Source organism: Triturus cristatus, chromosome 10 (assembly GCF_964204655.1).
Source record: "Triturus cristatus chromosome 10, aTriCri1.1, whole genome shotgun sequence".
In the NCBI taxonomy this organism is placed as follows: Eukaryota; Metazoa; Chordata; class Amphibia; order Caudata; family Salamandridae; genus Triturus; species Triturus cristatus.
This window is the reverse complement of record NC_140593.1, coordinates 1,088,676,762-1,088,701,247: the sequence shown is the minus strand read 5'-3', so window position 1 is coordinate 1,088,701,247 and position 24,486 is coordinate 1,088,676,762. Positions and strand designations below refer to the sequence as shown.

The window sequence follows — 24,486 nt, the reverse complement described above, 5'->3', positions numbered from 1 at the left end:
AGAGAAGAGTCATATTTAAACTTCAGTAGATAATGCTCACCTCCAATGGCTTTAAATCAAAATGTTAGGCTACACACACATAGTTGTGGACTACCCTGTGCCAAATATGAACTACTGACCAACTCATCTTATGGGTAAGTGCAAGAGCCATTTCTCTGTCACCGCTCCTAAACTGTGGAATCAAATAAGTCTAAAATATTGGAGATCCTTACTCAGATTTTACTCTGCCCATGTTTCTTTCAGGAAGGTTCTAAAATCTTACATTTACTAGCACTTGGAGGACTATTACACAGGCATTAGAATGGTTTCAAATGTTTCAAACCACTGTACAATTCTAACAAATGATAACACCACATAAATATAACATAAATTAACACAACTTTTTATTCAACATACATTATTAATTAGGTTTTTAGCTGGAAAAATGACTGAAAAAGCAAAAGTCAAAATATGTTATTTAGGGTAGTTCTAGGCAGAAGAATAATTTACCTCACCAGGGTCCTCTTTGTTGTAATAGACAATTTCAAATTTCAGGTATTTGTAGATAATTTCTTCCTTTCCGTATTTCTTATCCCAGTGCAAAATGGGGTCACCATTTTGATTATATTCAACTGTTAGATTACCAGGTGGTTTTGGCTTAACTGTTTCGGAAAAATAGATTTAGTTGACAGATGAACTGTATAAAACCATAAATCCAGCATCTCAAGACATACGACAGCTTTGATAAACGCTCACTCCATTCTTTTACAAACAGAGAGATTGGATAAATTGGAGACTTTTTTTTAAACTGCTGTTTGAAAAAAACAGGTAATTAAGGTAACCATATCACCTGTAATATAAATACTGTCCCACTATTCACCCAAGGTGAGGAGCACATACTAAACTAGCATGGGAGACCATGATGTATCAATTGAGTCACTACTCTAGCCCTTACAGTGTGCGTTTAACATGCTAAAGCATCCTTTTTAACTACTTGATGTGTTGGCTATACACATATTTCACATGAGGTAAGATAAAGTCTTTAGACGCATTTTTCTTACAAGCTCACTATTCGTAAATCTAGTTGCTCAATACCTTCTCCATCCAGGTTCTCTCGAAACACACAAGAGCAGGGCAAGTGACAGAACTAAACAATGATGAATGGTAGGCCCTCTACAGATGTTTGTCCAGCATTCTTTTCTACATCTGCACTGTCTTCTTTGGGATAACACCTGAAACATATCCATGAAAACCCACGACTGTGTAGCAGTTCACACCTGCCTCAAAGCATCTCACCGTAGTCAACGGGTGGCTTTGCAAGAGATGCAAATGAAAACCAATAACTGGTTCTAGTCTCCTGTACTCTAATGTTGTCCATTGTATTCAGAGTGGATGGCCATTTTCCATAAATACACATGAAACAAATTTACCTAGTCTAAATGTAGCTCATTGAATAGTGGTTATGCTGAAAATAGTGTGCGCCTGGGGACCTAATTGAACACCCTTGAGTTAGTACTCTACTGCATAAACAACAGTCATATTCCAGATTAAAGAAGACTTTCAGAGGCTGGATGATGCCCTAGAGAATTCTGCCTGCAGCTATGTTCAAGCCTCTGTCTACCCTGTAGCATGTATTTTTATATTTGGTATAATCACTTAAAAGCAAAGATCAAAGGTGACCTCCTGTGACATCTTCTTTGAATGAAATGAGACATTCCTGCTCAGTCCCTAATGTTCCATACTTAATAAAAAAAACAACTGTTAGCAATGTACACAAACATAAACACACAACAGGAACATGCTAGCGGAAGTTGATTTACGTTTGAACGACTTACTCGTATTAAAGGGACAGATGGTTTTATTCGCTATTATTTTTCCAAAAGACTGTATCTGTATCAGATACACGTCTCCTGCAAAAAAGTTGTCGACCGGGACTGTGCAGACACACTTGTCTGGCACAACGATGCCATCAATGTTCACATTTTCTGGAATACAGGTGTTATATCTGGAAAAGCAAGGAGACCATAATAAACATTCAATATAATTCAGAAGGAAAAAACTGTCTAAATGCAATGTGTTTAAATCCTGTCTTTAGACTATAATACAGAGACAACCAAGGCAAAATACTAGACTAAAAAAATTTAAAAAAATGGAAGTTGATACAGTTTTAATTTGAAATATGTGCACTTTATTGAATTAATATTAAACTGCTGACATGCATGTATGCCTTACATTGAAAGTTAGAAACACCGCTAGTCATTGTACATGTGGATCCCTTGTACATCAGATGTGTTTCGCTGCCCTCCTATTTCCAAATCTGTACTTGTACATCAGTCACCATTCACTACATGTGCAAATCAACCTTTGACAAACTCTAGTTGAGCCCACAATCCTTTTTTTATTAACTCGTATTTCAGTAATTTTAAACATTTCCATATCAATTCATCAGTTAAGATACAATAATATTTTCTAGGACAGGGAAATATGGTTATTCTATGTGATAACGTTAAGGTGAATCAATCTGCCGAAAGGAATTAAACTGCATCTGGTGATTTACTCTGGTGGGACAGAGGGGATTGTGGTGATCGTTTTGGTATGACTCCTGAGGCATAAAAATAGGTCTGTATAATATATGATACTTTTGGTTATCAATAGGCTTCCTAGGGTGTAGATCATGATCGGGAGGTATAAAACAAGAGAAAAAAGTGTGTGACAGAAGCAATGAAGAGCAGCTCAGAGGTGATCTCTATGATTCGGTAATTAATTTGTACAAAGCAGTGGCGGCTCACAAAAGTAACACTGTGGGGCAGTGGGGGTGCGGGGCTGGGTGGGGTGTAGTGGAGTGTGACATACAACGGAAAAGTGGAGAGTAAAGAAATAAATAAATAAAAGCACTTTGCGCACGCAGCACTGCCGAGTCGGCGATGCTGCGAGCGTAAAGTAAGTGCCTTTATTTATTTATCTCTTTACTCTCCAATTTCCCGTCGTATGTCACACTCCACTACCCCCACACCCGACCCGCCTCGCTGCCCCACAGCGTTACCTGTGAGAGCCGCCGCTGAGACACATGTAGCCCCTTTCCCCTGTATTCCACTGAAATAAGGTGTTAACTCATTTAAATAAATAGGCTTCACTGTGCATTAAATACATAAACATCTATTGTAGAATAATGCATTAGGAGTGCCGCTAGTTAATGAATAAGGTACAATTCTAGTTGATGCTACCATTGTCTACAATGGGTGCAATAACAGTGAAAACTGAGGCATTCGCTCTTTTAGATGTTGTATATTTCAGGTGCTGCAACTTGCAAACCTGGCTTCACAAAACAGTAGAATATTTTACAAGGGTCAACATTCAGGAACAAGATCATGAAAATCAGATAACAACAGAATAATATATGATCCTGGAACCTTAACATAAACAGTCCATGGAAGGGTTGGGTAGGGATTCACTGATGAAGAATGACCAGGAGGGAACCATAATTGGTCAGGGTGACAGCCTGAATAGCAGCTTTTAGATTCCTGTTGGAGATCATTAGTTGAGTAGGATATTGTGCTGAAACGATCATGTTCTTTTTAACTACTGAAGTAACAAAGTGAAACCTTTGGTGCAGTGGAAAGCCATTCCATAGGCAATGAAAGTCCTTCAAGTTTTGTTTTGCGGCACCGCGTGGTTTCAAACTGCACTACTGAGCAGCTCTAGGATTTCAGCAATGGATTCCTCTGTCCCTGGATATCCACTTTTTAAGGGACATTGGTAATACTCATAATGGACTGTTTTTTGGAAGTTTGAAACTCTGATATGAAAGGAGGAGCACAGAACGGTCTCATCCCGAGCTCTCTTACTTTTCAACATGATACAATGGAGGCCCAGCAGAAAAGAATCAAGCACAAGACCGTAGTATCACAACATGAAGAAATTACCACTGCTAGGCTGTAGGGAGAGGACAAAGTACATTAAAGAGGTAAGTGGACTGGAAATGTATGGGCAGCAGTTTGTCAAAAACGTATGTTGTGATACCCATTTCTATAATACAATTTTCAACCAACATTACTTCTTTTTCGATCTGGGTCACACATATTTTGCAAATTCAGTCAATGACTTACACGTTGAATTTGGAAGGAAAAGAGGGGTTTCTTATCCTGAAATATTTTAGTTTTATAACATGCAGCACGCAATCTATCTGCTGCTTAAGCAAGGTGAAAGTTAACAGAACGTGGGAGTGCGGATCGCCTCTGCTGAGGGCCCTAGAATGACAATAGGAAATATGTTTTTCGGATTTCTAAGGTGTTCTTATGAGGAAATGAAAGGCCGGTGATGCGGTATTAAGTTGGGGAAATAATTTCCAATATATCAATCATCAATATTGATGAATTCAAACAGGAAAAAGCAATATTATATAAGAACGAGTGGAGAAGCATGTGTCAGACTTCTGCATAATCTAAATCATAGGTACATTGATACAGTGAACTTCATCTTGCCAAACCTTCCTTCAAAAACCCTCCCAGGAGGTCTCACTTTAAAAATGATTACAGAAACCTTTTCCCCTCTTGGCAGTGCACCTCTGGTACAGTTTATTACTACTCTGCTATGACCACTCTCATCTATCATTCATCTGCTAGTGGGAAACCCTGCTGGTTAAACAAATATTTTTAGGGATAAAAACTGACCATCAGTATCAAATACTGTCTGCCAAGAGGGTTGTGAAAATTGAAAAGGGAGGGATAATGAGACTTCTGTAAAAACTAGACATGTGTCATTACCTGTGAGTCTGAAGACAAATACATCTTGAGCTATTCACATCACCCTTTCATTAATGAGGGCCAAGGATATTCAGCATAGTAAAAGTTACAGTATTTAGTACACAGTGTTCGTAGGTTGATATAGAGGTTGGCTGGCATAATGTCCATCCAGTAGAGTAATAGATCCACAGTACCTGCATCACTGGTGGTGAAATCTCTACTGCATTTTGGTTTCCCCATGCTATATAGGTGGTTTCTCAAACAAAGTGATTATTTCCACCATAGCAGGAGGCACTTTGGGTGGGGTGGACAGAGGGAAGGGAAAAATGGCGGCAACAGAAATATTACCAATGGTGGAGGAGAGTGGTCACTGCAGCTTGACAGAACAAATTGCTGAGACAGAGGTGCATCTGCTGGCAGTGCAGGAACATCTAAACAGAGTTACTTGACCTCTGAAAGAATGGATAAAATATATGCTCTACTTTTGGTAGATTTTCTACTACTACACACCAATTGAAACCATTGATCCTGAAAATTGCGTGATTGTCTATCCCCATAGACTTAGGTGTAACAGAGAAAAATATTATTCACTACTATGGTGACGATGGAATCGCCTCCAGGGAATTGCACTCTAGTGTAGTTCAATAACTGCATTGAGAAAGGACAGGCTAACACAAAGAGAGGAGTCACAGTAGTGGGTCCAAAACTGATCTGTAGTTGAAGTACTGCATTTTGCAATTGGCACTAAATCATGTGGCAAGAATCATAGCAACAATGCTGGTTGAACCTTATGATTTGCTCCTTGATCACTAGTGGGCCATAGAATTCCAATCCTCGTGCAAAGGTTTCTGAGCAGGGTACCGAATTACAAGTAAAGCTGAAATGATTGCATCCAACTAATTATCAGATGCGATGAACACCACTCTGCTGCAATTTCCCAGAGTTTCATTTTCCCTGGTCAAACCAGTACAAATGTACTGGGGGGAAATACATGGCAATTACCAGGGCATGCAGAAATCATTGCACAATTTGCACATTATGCCACATTTCTAAGTGTGAACTTGGCAAAGGAGGAATTTACCAGTGTTACAGTGTCTGTGTTTGCTGCATCACATATTTACCTCATGCCCTTCAAGACACCTTTCTCATCATGACCTCAGTGTTTAAGACTGGGAAATAAATCCTACTGGTCCATAAAGTGGACACTTCCCACTTTTCTGTTTACTAGTACCGTTTTAATTAGATTTATCCTTCAGCTATGAAGTTTCGCTGCACCACCAATGTGGTAAAACTGTATCAAACAAGCGGTTTTACTGCTAAATGCAGAAAACTGCTTGATAGTGATACAGAGAATTAACGGTCAAGCTCTAAACTGCATAGGTATCAAGGTATGGTCTAAGGATGACAGCAAAACAATAAACTGATCACATTGGCCTGGCAGGGTCTTTCTATATTCTATGCATCTCTATTTTTCACAAGAGCTGTTGCACCTTTTCATATTAACTGCTACATCTGCCCAATACATGTAAGGAATTAATATGACCTGAAAACTATTTAATATAGTTCCAATTTGCATTCATCAAAACACATACGGCTTGGAAAATAGGGAAAAAGTACAGAATAACATAGAATAAAGAGAACAATAAAAGTACTTGTGTTATGTTTGGATGTCTCAGCAAGTCAAGAAAAAGAAAATATGACTTCTGCAAAGCAAGGCTGTTCTTTGGTATATAAACATTGCATATTGTCAGAGCTTCATATGCACACTTGGCTGCAGTCCGCTTTGTGCATAAATGTCAATTTCATACTGGTCCCTGCCAGATGCTGTCATCCACATCTTACAAGACAGCCAGAATGAGTACGAGGTGGGAAAAGGTTGCTCTTGTGAAATGGGTTGATTACAAAAGCATTTCTGAGTAAGGAAGCAATACTACAGGTGTACAATTTTATGCACTCTTACATGCATTGGTGAATCCAACAGGGAGGGCCCCCTCCCTCTTTTTAAAAAGTGTAAAGAGGGTTTCTATTTGTACTAACTGTATATGAATATTCTCTGAAAATTCCCATGTTATTCCCACTTTAGATGTTTTGGGACCAATTCGCAAAGGCTTGTAACAGTAAACAGAGGGCTAACAAAAATGGAAATTTTAGATAAAAAAAAGAAAATGTTGTTTCTGTGCCCTTTCACGGTTTCAATGTTGTTTATTTATTTATCATTTATTGAAGTATTATGTTACTGTTCTTGCTATTTTGACTTGCTGGATGTTCCTTTAGCGTAGGAGCTGAGTTTTCAAATGAGTAAGGAGGGGGAGCATTCGTCATACAAGCTTACAAACAGGGAGGACAAGTGAAGGTTTATCAGCTCTAGTTTTTAGATCAAGTCAATACTAGGTGGCTGCGTATGGCTCCACCAGCAGAAGATACAAGGCTGCCTGTAGGACCATCAAATAAGCCCCAATGCCAGAGGACATGGTGGCAACAATCACCTCACCTTGGATGGCAATGATATTTGCCTTGGCTCTCCACTGTGCTTGAGCAATGAAAGTGAGTACTTGTCTTATATTACTGAAAATATGTGGGATCTCTAGGGCCAAAAGCGGCAGATGCCTGGGAGCACTCACTAGGTCAACAGTCGATGAACAACAATGCCCAAAGTTGCGACTGAAACTTACTTCAATGCAACGATCTCTCGTTCATAGATCATGCGGTATTGAGTCGCACAGTTCGTTTCCAAATTCGTCGTCTCCCAAGTACAATCCATCTTTTTGTCATAGTCATTGAAACACTTTAAATTTCTTATCTGGTCATCTGTTTTACCTAGAGAGAAAAAACAAACAATAAAACAATCATGCACCAGAGTCCAGGTGAAACAACGGGTAGATACTTTGCATTCTCCAGAACAGAAATAACATTTTATCTTATTTTCACTTCCTCCTATGTACCACTTTTTTACATAAGACCACGCCTAGCGCTCCATGTCAACAATCCCAGAAGCAGGTCTGAAGTTGTCAGGACATTTAACTCCATAGGGTCAGTGTTAACAAAAATGTGGAGCTTGCACACATATTCTTTTAGAAATTTGCCCGGCACTGGCAGCCATTTGGGGACCATAAGCCCCTTCTATAATACTGCATGTACCTCTGTTGTTAGCACGCGGGAAATTTAAAGGGAGCGCTTAAGGGCAAGCAGGGGAATTCTCCTGGCCTGTGCACATACAAAAGCCAGTGCAAAGGCAATTTGTTTCTGTGAGAATGCCTTTGACGTGTATCACTATACCTTAGGAGTCAAACTGCACCAAACAGGCCGACACCGATCTGGTGTTGCTTGTGTGCCCACTCAGAGGTGCCTGACCCGGCAGTTAAGGCTGGGCTGCTCCTACTGAAGAAGGACTAGGGCTGATTTGCATATGGCTGATTTCTGTCCGAGATGCTATGGCGGGCTAAACAAACACCACAAAAAAAACAACACAACAGACTGGAATGCATCGATAAGTAATTATCAGAGGCTAGGATCAATTCAAGATATCCAACCATAACTTTGTTTTACTTTTATCCAGCCACGAGGTGGCAAACATTTTTATTGACCTCCAGGGGCTTACCTGGATCTCTGGGAATCTATAATTTGAAACTAAAAAGCTTTGGTTGAGTGACAGAGAATCAAGATTATATCTTGTCATGGTCTGTGCAAGATGGTGGAGTGAAAACATCAAACATCAGCTTTGCTAAATATTTTGTTTTACAAACCTTTTAGTCACAATATGTCCTATAAAACATTCTGCACACCAGTTTCCCAGTCAGACAAACTCTCGGTCCATCTGCTCTATTAAAGTCGGGCGAACTGCCATGCCTCAGCCTACAGGAACCATAAACTGACGGCTCACGGCTATTGGTCTATGTACTCCAAACCGCTTTATATTGCTCCGAAGTTCATCACACTTTTTTTTCTTGGTGAGGACCACCAGAATAAGCCAAGAGGTCCCGGACAGAATTTAAAAAATTGCCCTGCACAAGCTGTGAGAAATTTTCCAGAGTGTCCGTGTTATTAGTTTTTTTTTTATAAACTCCAACTTTGGAAGTTCGTTTATGGAAAACAAAAAGCTCTACTGCGCAGCCACATGAAACATGCTGGCCACTAATCAAAGCTATAGTGTCATCAGGGGATCCAGCATGATGGTAGCTCCTCTGAATGCAGAGATCTCTACGTAGGGCAGGAGGTCATCCATCATGGTGGCAGAGGTTTAAATCTCCGTGACCCTGGCGGCAAGCCGGAGTGTCCAACAATCCTTAATAAAGTTATTAGTTGGTTACTCCATTTCCCACTGAACTCAATATTAATGTGCACACCTCAGTTGTTTCAAAATTTAGGAGACTCTAAAACCCTACAGTGTAAAAGGAACACCAAGTTGTGTTAAACATCTGGTGTTCCAGTCCTTCGGGCAGCCTTATTCTTACAAGTGATGCACATTGCCCAACTTACACATACAGTTCTTTTGCTCCCACAGGCTTTAGTCCCTTTACTTCAAATAACATGTATTGTCCTTACAAATTTTTTTCACCATGGTCTCGTGAAAAACATGCTATGGTGGTAGCGTCCTTGTACTGTAAAGTAGTGCAAGTAGTGTACGGAAGGTCATCACAGCTACGAGTTGTTATATGCTCCAGTAGGACGAAAGTATACCAGCTGAAGTTTCAAAAGGTATACACTTTGCTTTTTATAATTCTACTAGAATTGGTTCCACTCTACAAAAGCAGGGGGTGCACGAAAAAATTGAAGAAAGTATGGGCGCCTTGGCGCAAGTATAGAGGGTCGGGTACCCTGTCAGAGGAGTAGTCACTTTGTAATGATGGGTAATTCCCTAATGATGTTGGAACTGTTCCCCAATGTGCTATTTGAACATGGTATTGTATGGTATGGTCTTATGAGCACTGTTGATAATAAAAAAGATTCCCACAAAAAAGAAAGAATTGGTTCCACTCCAAGACTGGAACCATACTGCATCTCCAGAACACTGAGCACCAAGAAAAGGATTTTCACATATGAGTGAACGATTTATGTGGTAAAAGCTCACAAGAAACAACTCCCACAACGAAACATGTGAACATGCATTTTGTGTACTTACATGGATCATAAGAGTCATGTCTAAATACTATGTGTTTTGGTTTTGCTTGCACACAACTCAATAAAATATGAACGGAAACCTACACAAACGGGAATGAACTGTGTAGTTTTTGTTGCAGAAACTTGACATCATTTTTTGTTCCAAGCGTTTTCTTGCTTTCTCGGCCAAAAAATAAACAAAACAAAGGGTCTTTTTTAGAGTTTGGTGAACTGGTTACTCGATCAGAAATGTCACAGAACTTCTGTCTGCTTTATTATGAGTCCCTTAGAGTATTATGCACTTGTAACAAGGCACATTGGATATCCGTCATATCTGTGACAGAGTAGAATGTGTGCCAAACTCTAAACCAGGCACGACATGTCTGGATTCTGAAACCCTTGGTAGAAAGCATGATTAATTCCTCAAGTGAGCAAAAGTGTATTAATAACAATCTCAAAACATGAATGATGAGACCCTTTTCCTCAAAGGTGTAGCGAATTTACGTAACAGTTAAAATCAGCACAAGAACCTTATCGATGTAGGGTAACGGGTAAATGGTACAAAAGCATAACAGTAAAATAGAATATTCCATTTAACAATGCGACACAGTGGGACATAGTATATCTTGATAAGTATACTAACTGAAAATCCCCTACAAACACTATGTTGTCTACCCAACCCCTCTTACTCGTAGAGACGGGTAAAGACAATGGCTGTCTGAGGAGACAAGTAAAAAGCAATAAAGCAAAGCAGTCTGAAATTCCAAGTGTTTATTAAAAAAAGATAGGGATGATGGAATCTCTGCATCGTTCAAGAATTAATGGAATACGTTCAGGACATTTCAGGACACACCAATAATGGGATTCTACTAATATTACAGGTTGTGTATGGATGTAGGTAAAGAAGTGTGGTATATGAATATATAACACGAAGGATAATTATTTCTGGAGACAAAATGGGTCTTTCCTTAAGTTCACCTCACAATAGCAGCTATCTTCTGAATAATGAAACCACAGTGGCTACACTTAAAGAATCCCATGTTCACCATGATCCTCCACTAGACGAATACTTCCTGGAGGAAAACTTTGTTGGAATAGTCATGTTTTTCTTGTTTCCAATATTTACTAATGTCTTACTGTGGCAAAATGGTACTTGGACAAAAAAAACACTAGGTGTACATTCCAAAGATGTCCGAGAGAAAGTTTTGGACAAATGTCAGAGATGGTGAAAGAAATCATCTCTTTCTGAAAGAATGCGACACATTGCTTTTAAGATATATCATCAACAACGTGATATACATTTCTACACTTTGAGGGCATTTGGAAGAACCTGTAAACTGTAAAGATGTAGAGAATCTCCAATTTACCAGTTCTACAGTTTTTGGGAATAGTAGTAAAACCCGGTGTTGGAATGGCCTTTTGGACAGTCTGACACTGCCAAGTAGGACAGATTGAAATTGCCAGTGTGTAGGGAGATTTTTTGGTCCAGTCACGGCCCACGGGGCCAAAAACCAAAACGCAGCACACACACTGGCCCTTTCAAACGGGCCCATCTTGCAGTGCCAGACTGCGTGAAAGACCAAGATCGACACCATAAAATGAATATGCTACTTACCAGTATGCATCTGTTCTTGGCATGTAGGGCTGCTGACATTCATATCTGTGCATAGATCGCCGCCTAGTGTTGGGTCCGGATGTTTGCACGTTGTTGTCCTGGAAGAGTCTTCGAAGTATCCTGGGATAGGTGACTCCTCCCCTGGACTACAGTGCGCATGGGCATCCTCTCCATCCTCAGATTGTTTTTCGCCATTGTGGCAGTGATGGAGTAGATACAGAAAGTGATGACCATGCTTACAGTAATTCTGAGAGCTGCAGCTGTTACAGGCGCCGGGGAGGAGGGAGGGCGATATGAATGTCAGCAGCCCTACATGCCAAGAACAGATGCATACTGGTAAGTAGCATATTCAGTTCGAGGCATGTGGGCTGCTGAATTCATATCTGTGCATAGAATACATAGCAGTACCTCCTATTAGCGGCGGCTACCAGTGCCAGCTGCAGCGGTCTGAAAAAGAGTTTTGAGAACAGCCTGTCCTACAGCTGCTTGCTGTTTTGATTGCACATCTACACAATAGTGTTTGGTAAATGTGTGTGTAGTGGACCAGGTGGCTGCTCTACATATATCATGCAAAGGGATGTTTCCTAGGAAAGCCATGGAGGCCCCTAACTTACGTGTTGAGTGGGCTCGTGGTGGAATCGTTAATGTGCGTTTGGCCTTTTGATAGCAAATTTGAATACATTTAACGATCCATCTGGCTATACCTGCTTTGGAGATAGCGTTACCTTTGTGGTGTGGGGCAAAGGCAACGAAAAGTTGTTTTGTCTTCCTAAAGATCTTAGTCCTGTCGATATAGTACATGAGGGCTCTCTTCACATCTAGTGTATGGAGTGCTCTTTCTGCGACAGTTTGTGGGTTTTGAAAGAAAACAGGCAGTTCAATAGTTTGATTCATGTGGAACTGCGATATCACCTTGGGCATGAATTTGGGGTTGGTACGTAGTACGACCCTGTTGGCGTGAACCTGTATAAATGGCTCTTGAACGGTTAGTGCCTGGAGTTCACTAACTCTTCTTAAAGAAGTGATCGCTACTAGGAAAGCGACTTTCCAGGTAAGGAATTGAATCTCGCATGAGTGTAGAGGTTCAAAGGGTGGACCCATCAGGCGTGTGAGGACCAAGTTGAGGTTCCACATTGGAGCCGGTGGGTGGCTTGGAGGAATTACTCGTTTGAGTCCCTCCAAGAATGCTTTGATGGCAGGCACCTTGAATAAAGAGAGGTGCTGCCTGTTCTGGAGATAGGCTGATATTGCGGTCAAATGGACACGTATAGAGGTGTACGCCAGATTGCATCGGTATAGGTGTAAGAGGTAACAAATTATGTTTTGGATGGATGCGTCTAGCGGGTTAATGTCATTATTAGTGCAATAAATGACGAACCTTTTCCATTTGGCTGCATAACAAGCTCTGGTAGTGGGCCTTCTAGCTTCCTTGATGATGTCCATACAGTCAGGTGGCAGGTTGAGGTAGCCAAACTCTAGGACTTCAGGAGCCAGATCGCCAGGTTCAGCTGTTGCGGATCTGGGTGCTGAATCTCTCCATGGTTCTGCGTCAAATGCGCGGGTTTGATCCGCAGCCTTTGATGCGGCACCACGGAAAGTTCGAGAAAAGTGGTGTACCATGGCTGGCGTGCCCACGTTGGAGCAACCAGGACGAGTGTCAGGGAGTGTTGTCTGAGTTTGCGAGCCACCAGCGGTATCAACGGCGCTGGGGGAAAAGCGTACGCAAATCTGCCGGACCAGTTCATCCATATCGCATTGCCCTGCGATTGTGGATGTGGGAACCTGGCGGCAAAGCTTTGGCATTTTGCGTTTTCGCTTGTGGCGAATAGGTCTATCTCTGGATGACCCCCTTGCTGGAAGTACGGTTGGAGTACTGATGGGTGTAACTCCCACTTGTGCATCTGGTGGCTGTGTCTGCTGAGCAGATCCGCCATCTGGTTGTCCTTGCCGGGGAGGTGTTCCGCCATGAGGAACATGTTCCTCTGAATGGCCCACTTCCACATGCTCTGAGCCAGATGAGACAAATGTGGAGAGTGTGTTCCTCCCTGCTTCTGTATGTAGTACATGGCAGTCATGTTGTCCGTCCGGATCAACACGACTTTGTTGCACAAGTGTACTTTGAATGCTTTCATTGCCAGGAAGATTGCCATCAGTTCCAGAAGGTTGATGTGCATCTTCTTTTGTTGTGTTGTCCATAGTCCCTGCACTGTGTAGTTGAGTACATGAGCTCCCCATCCCTGGAGAGACGCGTCCGCTGTCAGTATTATTTGTGGAACAGGCTCTTGGAACGGTCGGCCCTTGCAAAGGTTTTGTGGATTCCACCAATGCAGAGAGTTGTATGCCCGACCGCTCACCAACATTAGGTCTTTCAACTGTCCTTGAGCCTGATTCCACTAACGTGCTAAGCACTCCTGAAGCGGGCGCATATGTAGTCTCGCGTGTGGGACTATGAAAATGCAGGAGGCCATCATGCCTATCAACTGCATGAACACTCGCGCGGGAAGGGAGTGTTGTGGTTTGAACTTGGAAATCAGCATTTGCATGCTGTTGATTCTCACTAAATTTGGCTGAGCTGTGGCCGCCAGAGTGTCTATAGTCGCACCTAGGTACTGTTGTACGTGTGCGGGTTGGAGATGGGATTTTGGGTAATTTAGTGAGAACCCCAGACTTTGAAGATGGTGAATGGTACGGGACATGTGGCTGGCACATTGCTGGGCTGACTTTGCTTGAACAAGCCAGTCGTCCAGGTATGGGTAGACGTGTATGTGCTGCCTCCGTAGATGTGCAGCCACAGTAGCTAGGCACTTTGTGAAAACTCTGGGTGCTGTTGTCACGCCGAAGGGAAGGACTTTGAATTGGTAGTGCTGCCCCTGAACAGTGAACCTGAGGTATTTTTTGTGTGAGGGGTGAATGGGTATGTGGAAATACGCATCTTTGAGGTCCAGTGTGGCTAGGAAGTCTCCCTTTTTGAGCAGCGGGAGGACTTGCTGTAAAGTGAGCATGTGAAAATGCTCGGAGAGAATGTAGCGGTTCAGGGGTCTCAGGTCTAGTATAGGTCTGAGTGACCCGTCCTTTTTCGGTATTAAAAAGTACAGGGAGTACACCCCTGTACCTTGCTCGTGGACGGGTACGACCTCTATTGCACCTTTTAGTAGCATACTTAGCACTTCCTGCTGTAAGAGCGTTAAGTGCTCTGAGGACATAGGACGGTGTTTTGGAGGTATTGTGGGTGGAGTTGAGGTTAATTCTAGACAGTAACCGTGTTTGACAATATCTTTGACCCACCTGTCCATGGTGATGGAGTTCCACGTGGACAGGAACCTTTGTAGCCTTCCCCCGACAGGTGTTATGTGGTCGGGAGGAAGGGAGAGGGCGTCACTGTTTGTTCTTGGGGGAGGACCTGGTGTTGCCGTATCCCCGTCCTCTGCCTTTTGTGCTTGAGCCACGATAACCACCCCGGGTGTTTTTATCGTAGGAGATTTGTGTGTTTCCCTTGTTGTAGGTTTGCTGTGACCCCTGTCCTCTACCTGCTCCTCTATTTCCGGGGCGACAAAAGGAGCCGCTCCGAAAGGATTGCGTTTGGAGAGCCCCCATGGACTTTGCAGTGTCCGTGTCCTTTTTTATTTTCTCTAGGGTGGTGTCAACCTCTGGCCCGAATAAGTAGTCGGGGTTGACAGGCTGGTTGAGGATGTTATTTTGAACCTCAGGTTTGAATCCGGAGATTCGTAACCAGGCGTGTCGTCGCAACATGACGCTAGTGTTTATGGCTCTGGCAGCTGTATCCGCGGCATCCAGTGCACACTTAATGGATGCGTTTGTGAGGAGTTGTCCCTCCCTGATGAGGATCTCTGCTCCCTCTTTGAATTGGTCAGGGAGATGTTGGAGTAATTGTTCTAATGTGTCGTAGTGTGCTCGATCGTAGCGAGCGAGGAGCGCCTGAGTATTGGCAATGCGCCATATGTTAGCTGCCTGGGCCGCAACCCGTTTGCCGGATGTCTCTAGCACCTTGGACTCTACCTAGGGCATAATGTTTCATGCATGAACTGAATTTAAACAAAGGGAACGGCAATGTGATTAACCCGTGGATAAGCCACACAGCTGAATTCAATTCGGCCACAGAGAAAGGCAAAGGTTCTAACTTTTCAATATGCAGTAACGAGTATGTTGCATCTTTCATGGACATAATTTGTTGTTTTGCAGTTAAATTAAAGGGAAGAAACAAGGATGAAGTATTCATGTAGTCCCATGGGACTTTCCCAGCCTTTAATTGCAAGGTCCATGCAAACTGCATTACAGACCACAATTGATTTTGACCATGATACAAAACAGACACATCGTCCTGCACAATATCAACAACAGAGGAAACAATATTGTCTAAAGTGTAAATTCTGGAAGTAAGGGTGTTAATGCTATTATCTATAACAGCTAGTACTTTTTCCATATTGGCTTGATCAATAGCCCTTAATCTGGAAGCAGCTTCAATTTGTGATAATTTCCAAACTTGTTATAAATAGCATACACCCATCTTTTGGACCTGCCACCTACAGAACCCTTAACAAAATCATTCAAATCCATTTTGTCATGTAATTTAGATAACTGAAGTTTAACAGATGCCAAGGTGGAATGTTGCAGCCAAGATTGGCATAACTTCCCTACAGAGTAGGTGGTAACGGAATGAGAAGATTCGGAATGAGAAGATTCAAAACGAGGGTCCACGCGAACCTGTGTATACCCAGGTTTCAAACCCAGAAAACTATGTTGACAGGAATCTGAGCTTGTCTGCCATAATAACCATCCTTCCGCATTAAATTTGGAAATATTGAAGGATGTATTAGAGATAGATGACTACAACGCATCAAGGGACAGATCTGTATGATTATCCCAATTTGGATAAGCACGTTGATCCAGAGTAGAGGGAAAATTTAGTTTTTTCGAAGTAGCCAATCCAAGGCAGGTGGTTTGGAAGATTGTTGAATTTAAAAACAATATGTAGTTTGGTATAAGGCAGGCACGATGCAAAGCTTCTGTCCCCTGTAACTGCCACGGTTTGGAACCCCAAACCGATTTAAGATCAATAGCAGCCTTCCACAGATCATAACCTCTGATTGACAAATCATCCATAAAGGATTTGGAATATAATAATTTTGTGTGCGTCAGCCTAACCTTCGAGGCAGACTCAGCCGCCACTTTGAAATAGAAGGAGGCAGGATTGGAAACACTGAAATCAGAAAAATATGTGAATTTGTCTACCAATGTGGTTGAGCTACCTACGATTGGTGTTGGACAATGTTCCCATTGGGTAAAATTTACCAAATTTCGAAACGTATTTGCTTTATGCAGGAAACGATTGCCATACTGTTGATAGCAAAACTGTTCACCATAATTAGCAGTATCTAAATACAAATCCTCAGCATCAAATGCGGCATTATATTTCAAATCAGAAAACAGTGCTTCTATGGCTTGAACGTCCCAATCAGAACGTATGTTTTGTTTAACTACATCACCCATAGAAACACGAAATACATTCGGTACATTGATAACCTCAGTTGGACCATGAATCTGAAATTTAACAGCATCCCATGCAATCCCATCTAACACGGACCAGGCAGTAATATTCACAAAATTCTGGTCCCTCTTCATGATGTGTGATGAGGAGTGGGGGGTCAAAGTTCCATCAATTAGCCTAATTGTCGTTCTTTCTTTAAGGTAGTGTCCATTCACAAGACGAAAAAACACGACCACAAATCCAATGGACATGAACAAAAAAAATACATATGAGCATCAGCCAAATGTAAGTCCAAGGGGGAATCAAAAAATGTCTTTTAAACCAAACAGCAAAAATAGAAACCTTTGACGGGGCATTGGAAGTCATTGAGTTAGTGTCAAAGGAGAAACGTGACTGGGCAACTGCTGTTGACTGTAAAACTGGCAATGTTACATCTGTAGGATAAGCATACTCAGAATCTTCAGGTGGGCCACCACTCGGTGGTATCAATAAAGGAACAGCAACTGTTTGCATCTCGATGGCAACATCAGACATGGTGGTAGATGCCGGAGCCAAAACAGAATTCCTCGGCATCGCAGGGCAAGAAACCGCTGGAGTCATACTAAGAAGAATCGGCCACTCGCTGTAGCTTGACATTGTCAATAGAGATGTACCTGTTATCCTTGCGAACAGGAAGTGGAGGTAAAATGACTGTTCTTGTACCCTGCACTCCAAGCACTGGAACCGGTGCACGATAAGAGGGGCCAAACTCCTTCTTGTTCTCCACCTTCTCACGGACCAGGTCACCAACTAGGGGTAGCCAGCCAGCTACCAGAATCTGAAGCACAGCATCAGATGTGGAGGGCACGTGTTTCTTCGCGAGACTGTCTCTGGCTTCTTGTAGAGTCTGCAATACAGCACAGTGATCATCTACGTCAAAGGTTGCGGCAGACGCCGCCATATCTAGACCATCAAGGTCCGGGACAAACATTCTTATGCCAAAGAGCATCATGTATGGGGTCCGCCCACCCAGAGACCTTCTAGGGAGATTATTAAGTGCACGTTGGATGTTATACAGATGGGCTAGCCAGTTCCGGCCAGTGCCTAAAACCCTAGCTGTCAAAGATTGCTTTAGGTCACGGTTCATTCGCTCCACCACACTATTACCCTCAGGCCGGTAGGGAGACGGAAATGTGAGTTGGACCCCAAATTTCTCATGGCTTCTTTGTACGCCTTAGAGGCGAACGCAGGGCCCTGATCAGAATGAAAGGTACCACATGCAAAACTTCCCACAAAGACACGCAAATCCTTGATGACAGTACGGGCATCAGCACTCCTTTGTGGCCATACCCACAGAAAACGTGTGCTCGAATCCACTGCAACCAAGATGTACTTGTACGCAGTATCAGAGGAAAAAGGACCACAGTGATCTAAATAAACGCACCCAAGTGGTTTATTAGATATGTACAACTGAGTCTGTGGTGGGCGCGCAGCAGTTGAAGGTTTAATCTGCTGGCAAATGTCACAATCAAGAACATAAGCGCGAGCTTGTTTATATAAACCGCACCACCAGTAATGTTGTTGTATCAGAGATACAGTAGCTGCCACACCGGCGTGGGCAGAGGCCATACCCTCGTGAGCTGCTTATATCAAAGATGGTCTGCAGTCCGCATAGGGAATCAATCTGTCACCAACGTCGTTAATCCTCACTAACGGGACGTTATCAGGACTTAAGTGATAATGGTAACGAGAAGGGAACCCTCTCTGGTAATTAGTTCCCTTCTCTGTAGCAGCGATAGCTGCCAAGATGTCATCATCGATCTTACTTTTGGATCTTGTAACTGCTGCTACTAAGTATGTTGCCACTGCTGTTTTCGCTGCCTCGTCAGCTAAGCTGTTGCCGACAGCATGGACACCAACTCGTTGGTGACCGAGAGTGTGAATAACATTCACGAGCGGCAGTCGAACCCAAAGCGTTTTATGCTTAATTGTGCTACCTTTGGAATCACGATATTCATTTTGAGACCAAAAACTATAGATTGTCGTTGTAAGATTGAACACAATAAAACGAGTCACTTACTATAAGAGTAGTGACTCGAGGATCAGCAAAATCTAGTGCAAGCACCAGAGCACGAAGCTCCGCCAATTGTGCGGTACAATCACCCAATGACTGCATATGGACGACATCAGATTGGAATTCACCATTTACGAATGTACCCACCACAATTGCGCAGGCCGCTGAATAGGCATGCTTCGATCCAATCTCCGGTTGCGCGGAACCGTCAGTGTAAATGACACAATGGTAATCTTCGAGCGGGAGCAAAGACAGAGGAGCCAGATGAACGAATTCATACTGCAAGTACTCCTGAGTCTGTAATGAGGCATCAAAGATATATGTTACATCGGGCGATGTCAAGGAAGTGGCCCATTGTATCCACCGTGGATGCAAAGCTTTAGAATTAGGTACACTTGCTTTTGTCATTGCCTCAAGGGCAGGATATGGTGTGACAACTAACATGCGTTTTCCTTGCGACAGCGCTCGTTCTTTGAGAATCGCCATCTGTACTGCCGTGAGAACTTTTTCGACAGAGGAAAAGCGCAGTTCAGCTGAAGTGTACAGGTGTGATTTGTATGCAATGGGGACGGTATCGCCCTCATTGAACGTTAAGTACGTGAAACCCACCGCACCAGGTACAATTCTTATTACCAGGTTAGTGCGGTTGTCACGTGTCAGTAAGTATTTTGAAGCAAGAAGATCAGCTTGCAGTAATTGCAAAATAGCTGAATGCTCCGGCAGCCAGCTCGATTTGGAAAAAGTAGGTTGTACCAAGGCATAAAGCGGCTTGATACGCTGGGCATAATCAGGGATGTACGTATGACCGAAATTCAGAAAGCCCAGCTCAGTGTCGTAGAAGCACGCAGGCATGCGCACTTCTCCAGAAAGTGAGGAGCTAATCCTCGACCTTCATTGTTGAGCTCGTAGCCCAAGAACAACACTGTATACTCTGCAATGTGAGACTTCGCAAAGTTGAATTTGTAACCGAAGTCTGCAAACATAACAATAATGCGATCAACGCGACACAGATGCGGCCACAACTCGTCGTCTGTGAGATAGATATCATCGACATACGAGTACGCATCAGGGTCTATGCTCTCTAAAAGAGAGACTACACGTGCGGCAAAGACGCCGGGGCTGTTTTTGTAGCCCAAGGCTAGTCTTTTAAACTGTTTTTGTTTGCCGCCAGAAGTAAACGCTGTCCACTGACTGCTAATAGAGGACAGGTTATGGCTGTAAAAGCCATTGGAAATGTCAAGTGTGGTTTTAAACCTTTTTCTCACGAGACTATCGACGAGAGCCGAACTGTGAGTATTCTGTACCGCGCATGTCCGGCAATGAGAGTTTAAATGCCGGTAATCCAAAACAAGGCGGTACGACCCATCAGGCTTCGTCACAGTGAATAAAGGATTATTCATTGGTGACACACATGTTTCAATAACTCCTTGATATTCCAATTGTTCAAGGATTGCCGCGACGTGAGGTCTAGCTTCGCGACGCATGGGATATTGGGGTTGCGGCTGGGGCATAGACCGCAATGGAATCTCATGGCTGGGGGACAATTTATCCCAGTCCACCTGAGTACGATATAAAGCCAGTGCTAGCACCAGAGCCCACTCCTCAGCGAACTTTTTAGCGTGGTCCTTTGGCACTGTGTGCGCAAAGGACGGGCGGATCACCTCCTCCCCTCTAGGAGCATCTAAAATGAAAGCTGGGGGCCAGTCCGCCTCCGCTAGGAGAATGTCATAAGAGGAGGTCAGATTATCCCAAAAAATCCCTTGAATTGTACGTTGTATATCACCTTCAATTAAAAGGACTGTGTCATATAGTCTGTCAGGGGGAGCCACTCTAGTGTCAGCAGTTTCAACAGTAATGGTAATGAACGTATCAGTTGCTGTCACCTCCAGATATGGACGTGATGCTTGCCGCACTACTGTAACTTCCGACACGCTGTCGAGCAGCGTTAGCGCCCATGTCAGGTTCAGAAGCTGCGTCCGCACTATCTGTGGCATACCTCGCTGTTAGTGCAGCAACTTTTTTCTTCTGAAACAGGGGATGTTGACGTGCAAACTCGTCTTGCTTGCCCTTGCCGTCAGCCTGACGGGGTTGCTCACGACCTTGTTGTGCACCCCGACCCTTGCCACGGTCTCTGCCACCGGACTGTGAGGCCGATGTTTCCTGTGAAGAACGAGAAGAGCGTTGTTCAGTAACCTGAAATCTATCAGGCGACTTAATACTAGTACGATCGCGCAAATCGTAAGTGCGCTCGCTAGTTTGCTGTACGGGAGACGCAGGACAAGACCCCTGTTTCTGTTGCTGCTTTCCCTGTTTCTTTGTTCTCCAATTCTGCTTTGAAAAAGCTGGACGATCGTCTTTACTAGACGAACTCGCCTTAGTTTGTTGTATCAAGTCAGGAATGATTATAGTAGGTTCTACTCCCAAACTACTGCGGCCAAGAGTTCTATAGGCTTCCGCAATAAGTTTAGGCAACTTTTTGGGCTTATCGAGTTCAGCGACGCGGGCTAAGCCATTAGCCACTTGGAACTGTACCGCATCTCCCTTGAGATTACCAAGGACGAGGGGGGCAACAACGTCGAATACGCCAACAAGCCTCATTCCCAACTCCACAGCCGCCTCCGGTCTGTGCTGATCTTGAACACGTTTAATGACGGAGGGCAGCACGGCCATAGACGGAGTGCCAAAGCACTTCGAATAGACCGCGGCAAAGATTTTACCCCAGTTGTCACAATCGCACAAATCAGGGACTATATCTTTCGGTAAACTAATGGTGAGAATTCTGTGTTTCTCCACCTCCGTAGAGTGTGGAAACACTGCTTCCAGCTGGTCAAATTTCTCGGCAAGCCAATAAGGAAAATCATCCTTATTTTGGGGGTGCTTGCCCATCACAGAATTAACTATGACGGGGCTAATAACAACCGCTGGGTGACCAGCTGATAGCCCCGCAACAGCAGGACCCACCTGCACGTTGCGCGAAACGTATTGTACCAAAGCCCTATATACCGAAATAAGGCTGGTATGGAGTGTACGCAACTCATCCACCGCAATAGTCAAATAGCGGGGATGAGGCGTAAATCCGGCCAGCACCGGCCATGTGGCCCCTGGAATTGACAAAGGGCCCAGCCTAGCCGGTGCTACCGCATGGCGAAGGGCGCCATTAAACCAAATGCTATGCTGCCAGGCTGAAATAGGGATCTCTAGTGTCCGATATGGTGTATAAATGGCTGGGATCCGTGTGTGAGTATACGAGTGAAACGTTTTATCATCCGCATCCACTGCTGGCAATGTCACCCAAGAGTAGAACAACTCATAAGGATGGGTTCCATTTGCACTCACCACAAAAATAACGGCCATCCCATCGTCCGGCACCCCATACGTCGTCAAATGACGGCGCAGAGGTGTACGGCTATGTGCAGCAATTTCGATAGCCATAAGGACACACAGAGGATCTACAACAGTTTTAATCAGTAGCACAAGGGTTCAGAAACCTTTTTAATGATCAAGCTTGAATGAACCTATCAGGTGAGTAATAGGTAGGTTAAAATCCGTCACTCCTGTTATCCGGAAACAAGAGCGAGGGAGTCGTGGACTAATATAAGCACTACTAAGGCGTTTCAAATCAATAGACCAAACGTTAGGTGCGCCATGTTGCAGGGATTCTGCTCATGCACAGAACTATGCGCAGGAAACCAGGACCTCGGTGAATTGTGGTGTACCAAAAACTCACCTGAGAACCCCTATCCGACCAGCATCAGTGTCCCATTCGTTATCCGTACTACAGCAAAGCTACCAATGATCAGACAACCCAGAACAAGCGACTTAGAGTACTCTCAGGAATGGTGGGAATCAGAAATACCTGTTCGTAATTATTCTCATATCAGTCCACAACAAGAGTAAACAAAGACACGGTAAAGTTTAAGGAGTTTATTTTATAAACCTCGTGTCCTAAGATGCATTACTTTGGCTAACATAAGCAGACAAACGATTAAAATCAAAACAATCAGCATTGTTACAATACCATAGAAAATGAAAGGAGAGATCATATTACAAATGACAGTGGGATACAACCACCTTCCTTTCGCTAGTAAACTAATATTATTATACTAATAAAAGGTCTCTTAGGCTTGAATGGGGAACCCCATACCGTAAAGATCAGCTGAGTTAAATCGCATCACAGGATCAGGTGTGCTCTGCTCCTGGGAAAGCTCTTCTTCAGAATGTGTTAAAGGCATGCAGACTGCAATATTAAAAGCTCTCGACTCTCAGGTATTTGCAGCTGTGTGCGTGTTATGGCTAAATAGTGGGCCGATCAACCTGAACTCAAAAACATGCATTGTCTGGCGACCCAGACGGTTTCTTTACATAATGTTCAGACCAAGGTCGCAGCTCACGGCTAGGGATGTGACCAACAGACAGTTCTCATGCGAAGAAAAGGCGAGCAAGCAGTTTTCAAATAATAACATGTAACTGCAGTGTCGTGTGCAAAAGCAGCAAAAGTGGCAAGATGGCTTTCTAACATCTAACGCGGTTATGCTAATTTAGCAATGTATGTATATAAATTGCAGCCCTCACTACACTATCTGTCCACTTTCCTCACATGAAAACGTATGCCAGGAATGTAAGGTGGCTTGAGGCAGAGCAAGCAGAAAGAGCAGTATGCTTACCTCAACAAAAGGAAGCAATAAAGGATTCTTACATGAAACTACTTACCATTACGAAATTCAATTTCAGAGCTGTAGTCACTCCAAATGCCTTCGTAGCCTTCTTGGGGTTTAGCTCGAATTTTAGCAACATAGTAACCGCCCAGTGTTAACTGACTTCGACTTATTTCAAATCGCGATTCCATTCGGTCATGGAGAACAATGTATTTCTAAAAATTGAAAAAAGACTGTTTATGAGATGTTTCATTTCTTCATGCACCAAATTACTTGTGCCATGCTTACAGATACAGGTACATTTCAGCATGCCAACTGCACACAAATCAGAATTACAAAATAACCACACACACAAGTTTAGCCACTACACAATTTTCAGCAGGTAAAAGCTAGAGGTAAGTGTGAAAATAAATCAGCATTTTGTGATTTTACCCACCTGGGTCAGGGAGAAAACATGTGGGATTACCACATAATCCCCCATGTGGAGCTGCAGAACTCAGTGTAACATGGCAATACCAAACCCACAAAATACCTGAGCCTACAATATCTGTATTTGAGTAGGTGTGGCACTATCACACCAAAGGTGTCACCCATTCCTCTGTTACCCATTTCAAGTTTTTCTCTCATCCGTTCAGTGAAGTATTAATGTCATATGCCATTCTAGAGTTTCAGGATTTACTTTCAAATAAATCAACACACGGCAAGCACATCAGTGTAGCTTTCATACAAATCGTAACTAAATGTTTCTGCTTCTTCAGTCCAACTGCTTGTAGGATTCCTGCAGCACTTCAAAGAGTTGATCAAAAGACCACTGCGAACCAATGATAACACTTCTTTCC

General features: G+C 43.2%; 1 protein-coding gene across 2 annotated transcripts in view; it reads right to left on the bottom strand.

Moving 5' to 3' along the window:
• IL4R (interleukin 4 receptor) overlaps window positions 1–24,486 on the bottom strand; it is a 169,893-nt gene that overhangs the window by 57,116 nt on the left and 88,291 nt on the right. For both annotated transcript variants that reach the window (XM_085629267.1, XM_085629268.1), the window contains exons 6-9: window positions 23,703–23,862; window positions 7,394–7,538; window positions 1,815–1,984; window positions 490–641 (exon numbers count right to left, since the gene is read on the bottom strand). In XM_085629267.1, the coding sequence (XP_085485393.1) occupies window positions 490–641; window positions 1,815–1,984; window positions 7,394–7,538; window positions 23,703–23,862 (627 nt within the window). The remainder of the gene's footprint in view (window positions 1–489; window positions 642–1,814; window positions 1,985–7,393; window positions 7,539–23,702; window positions 23,863–24,486) is intronic.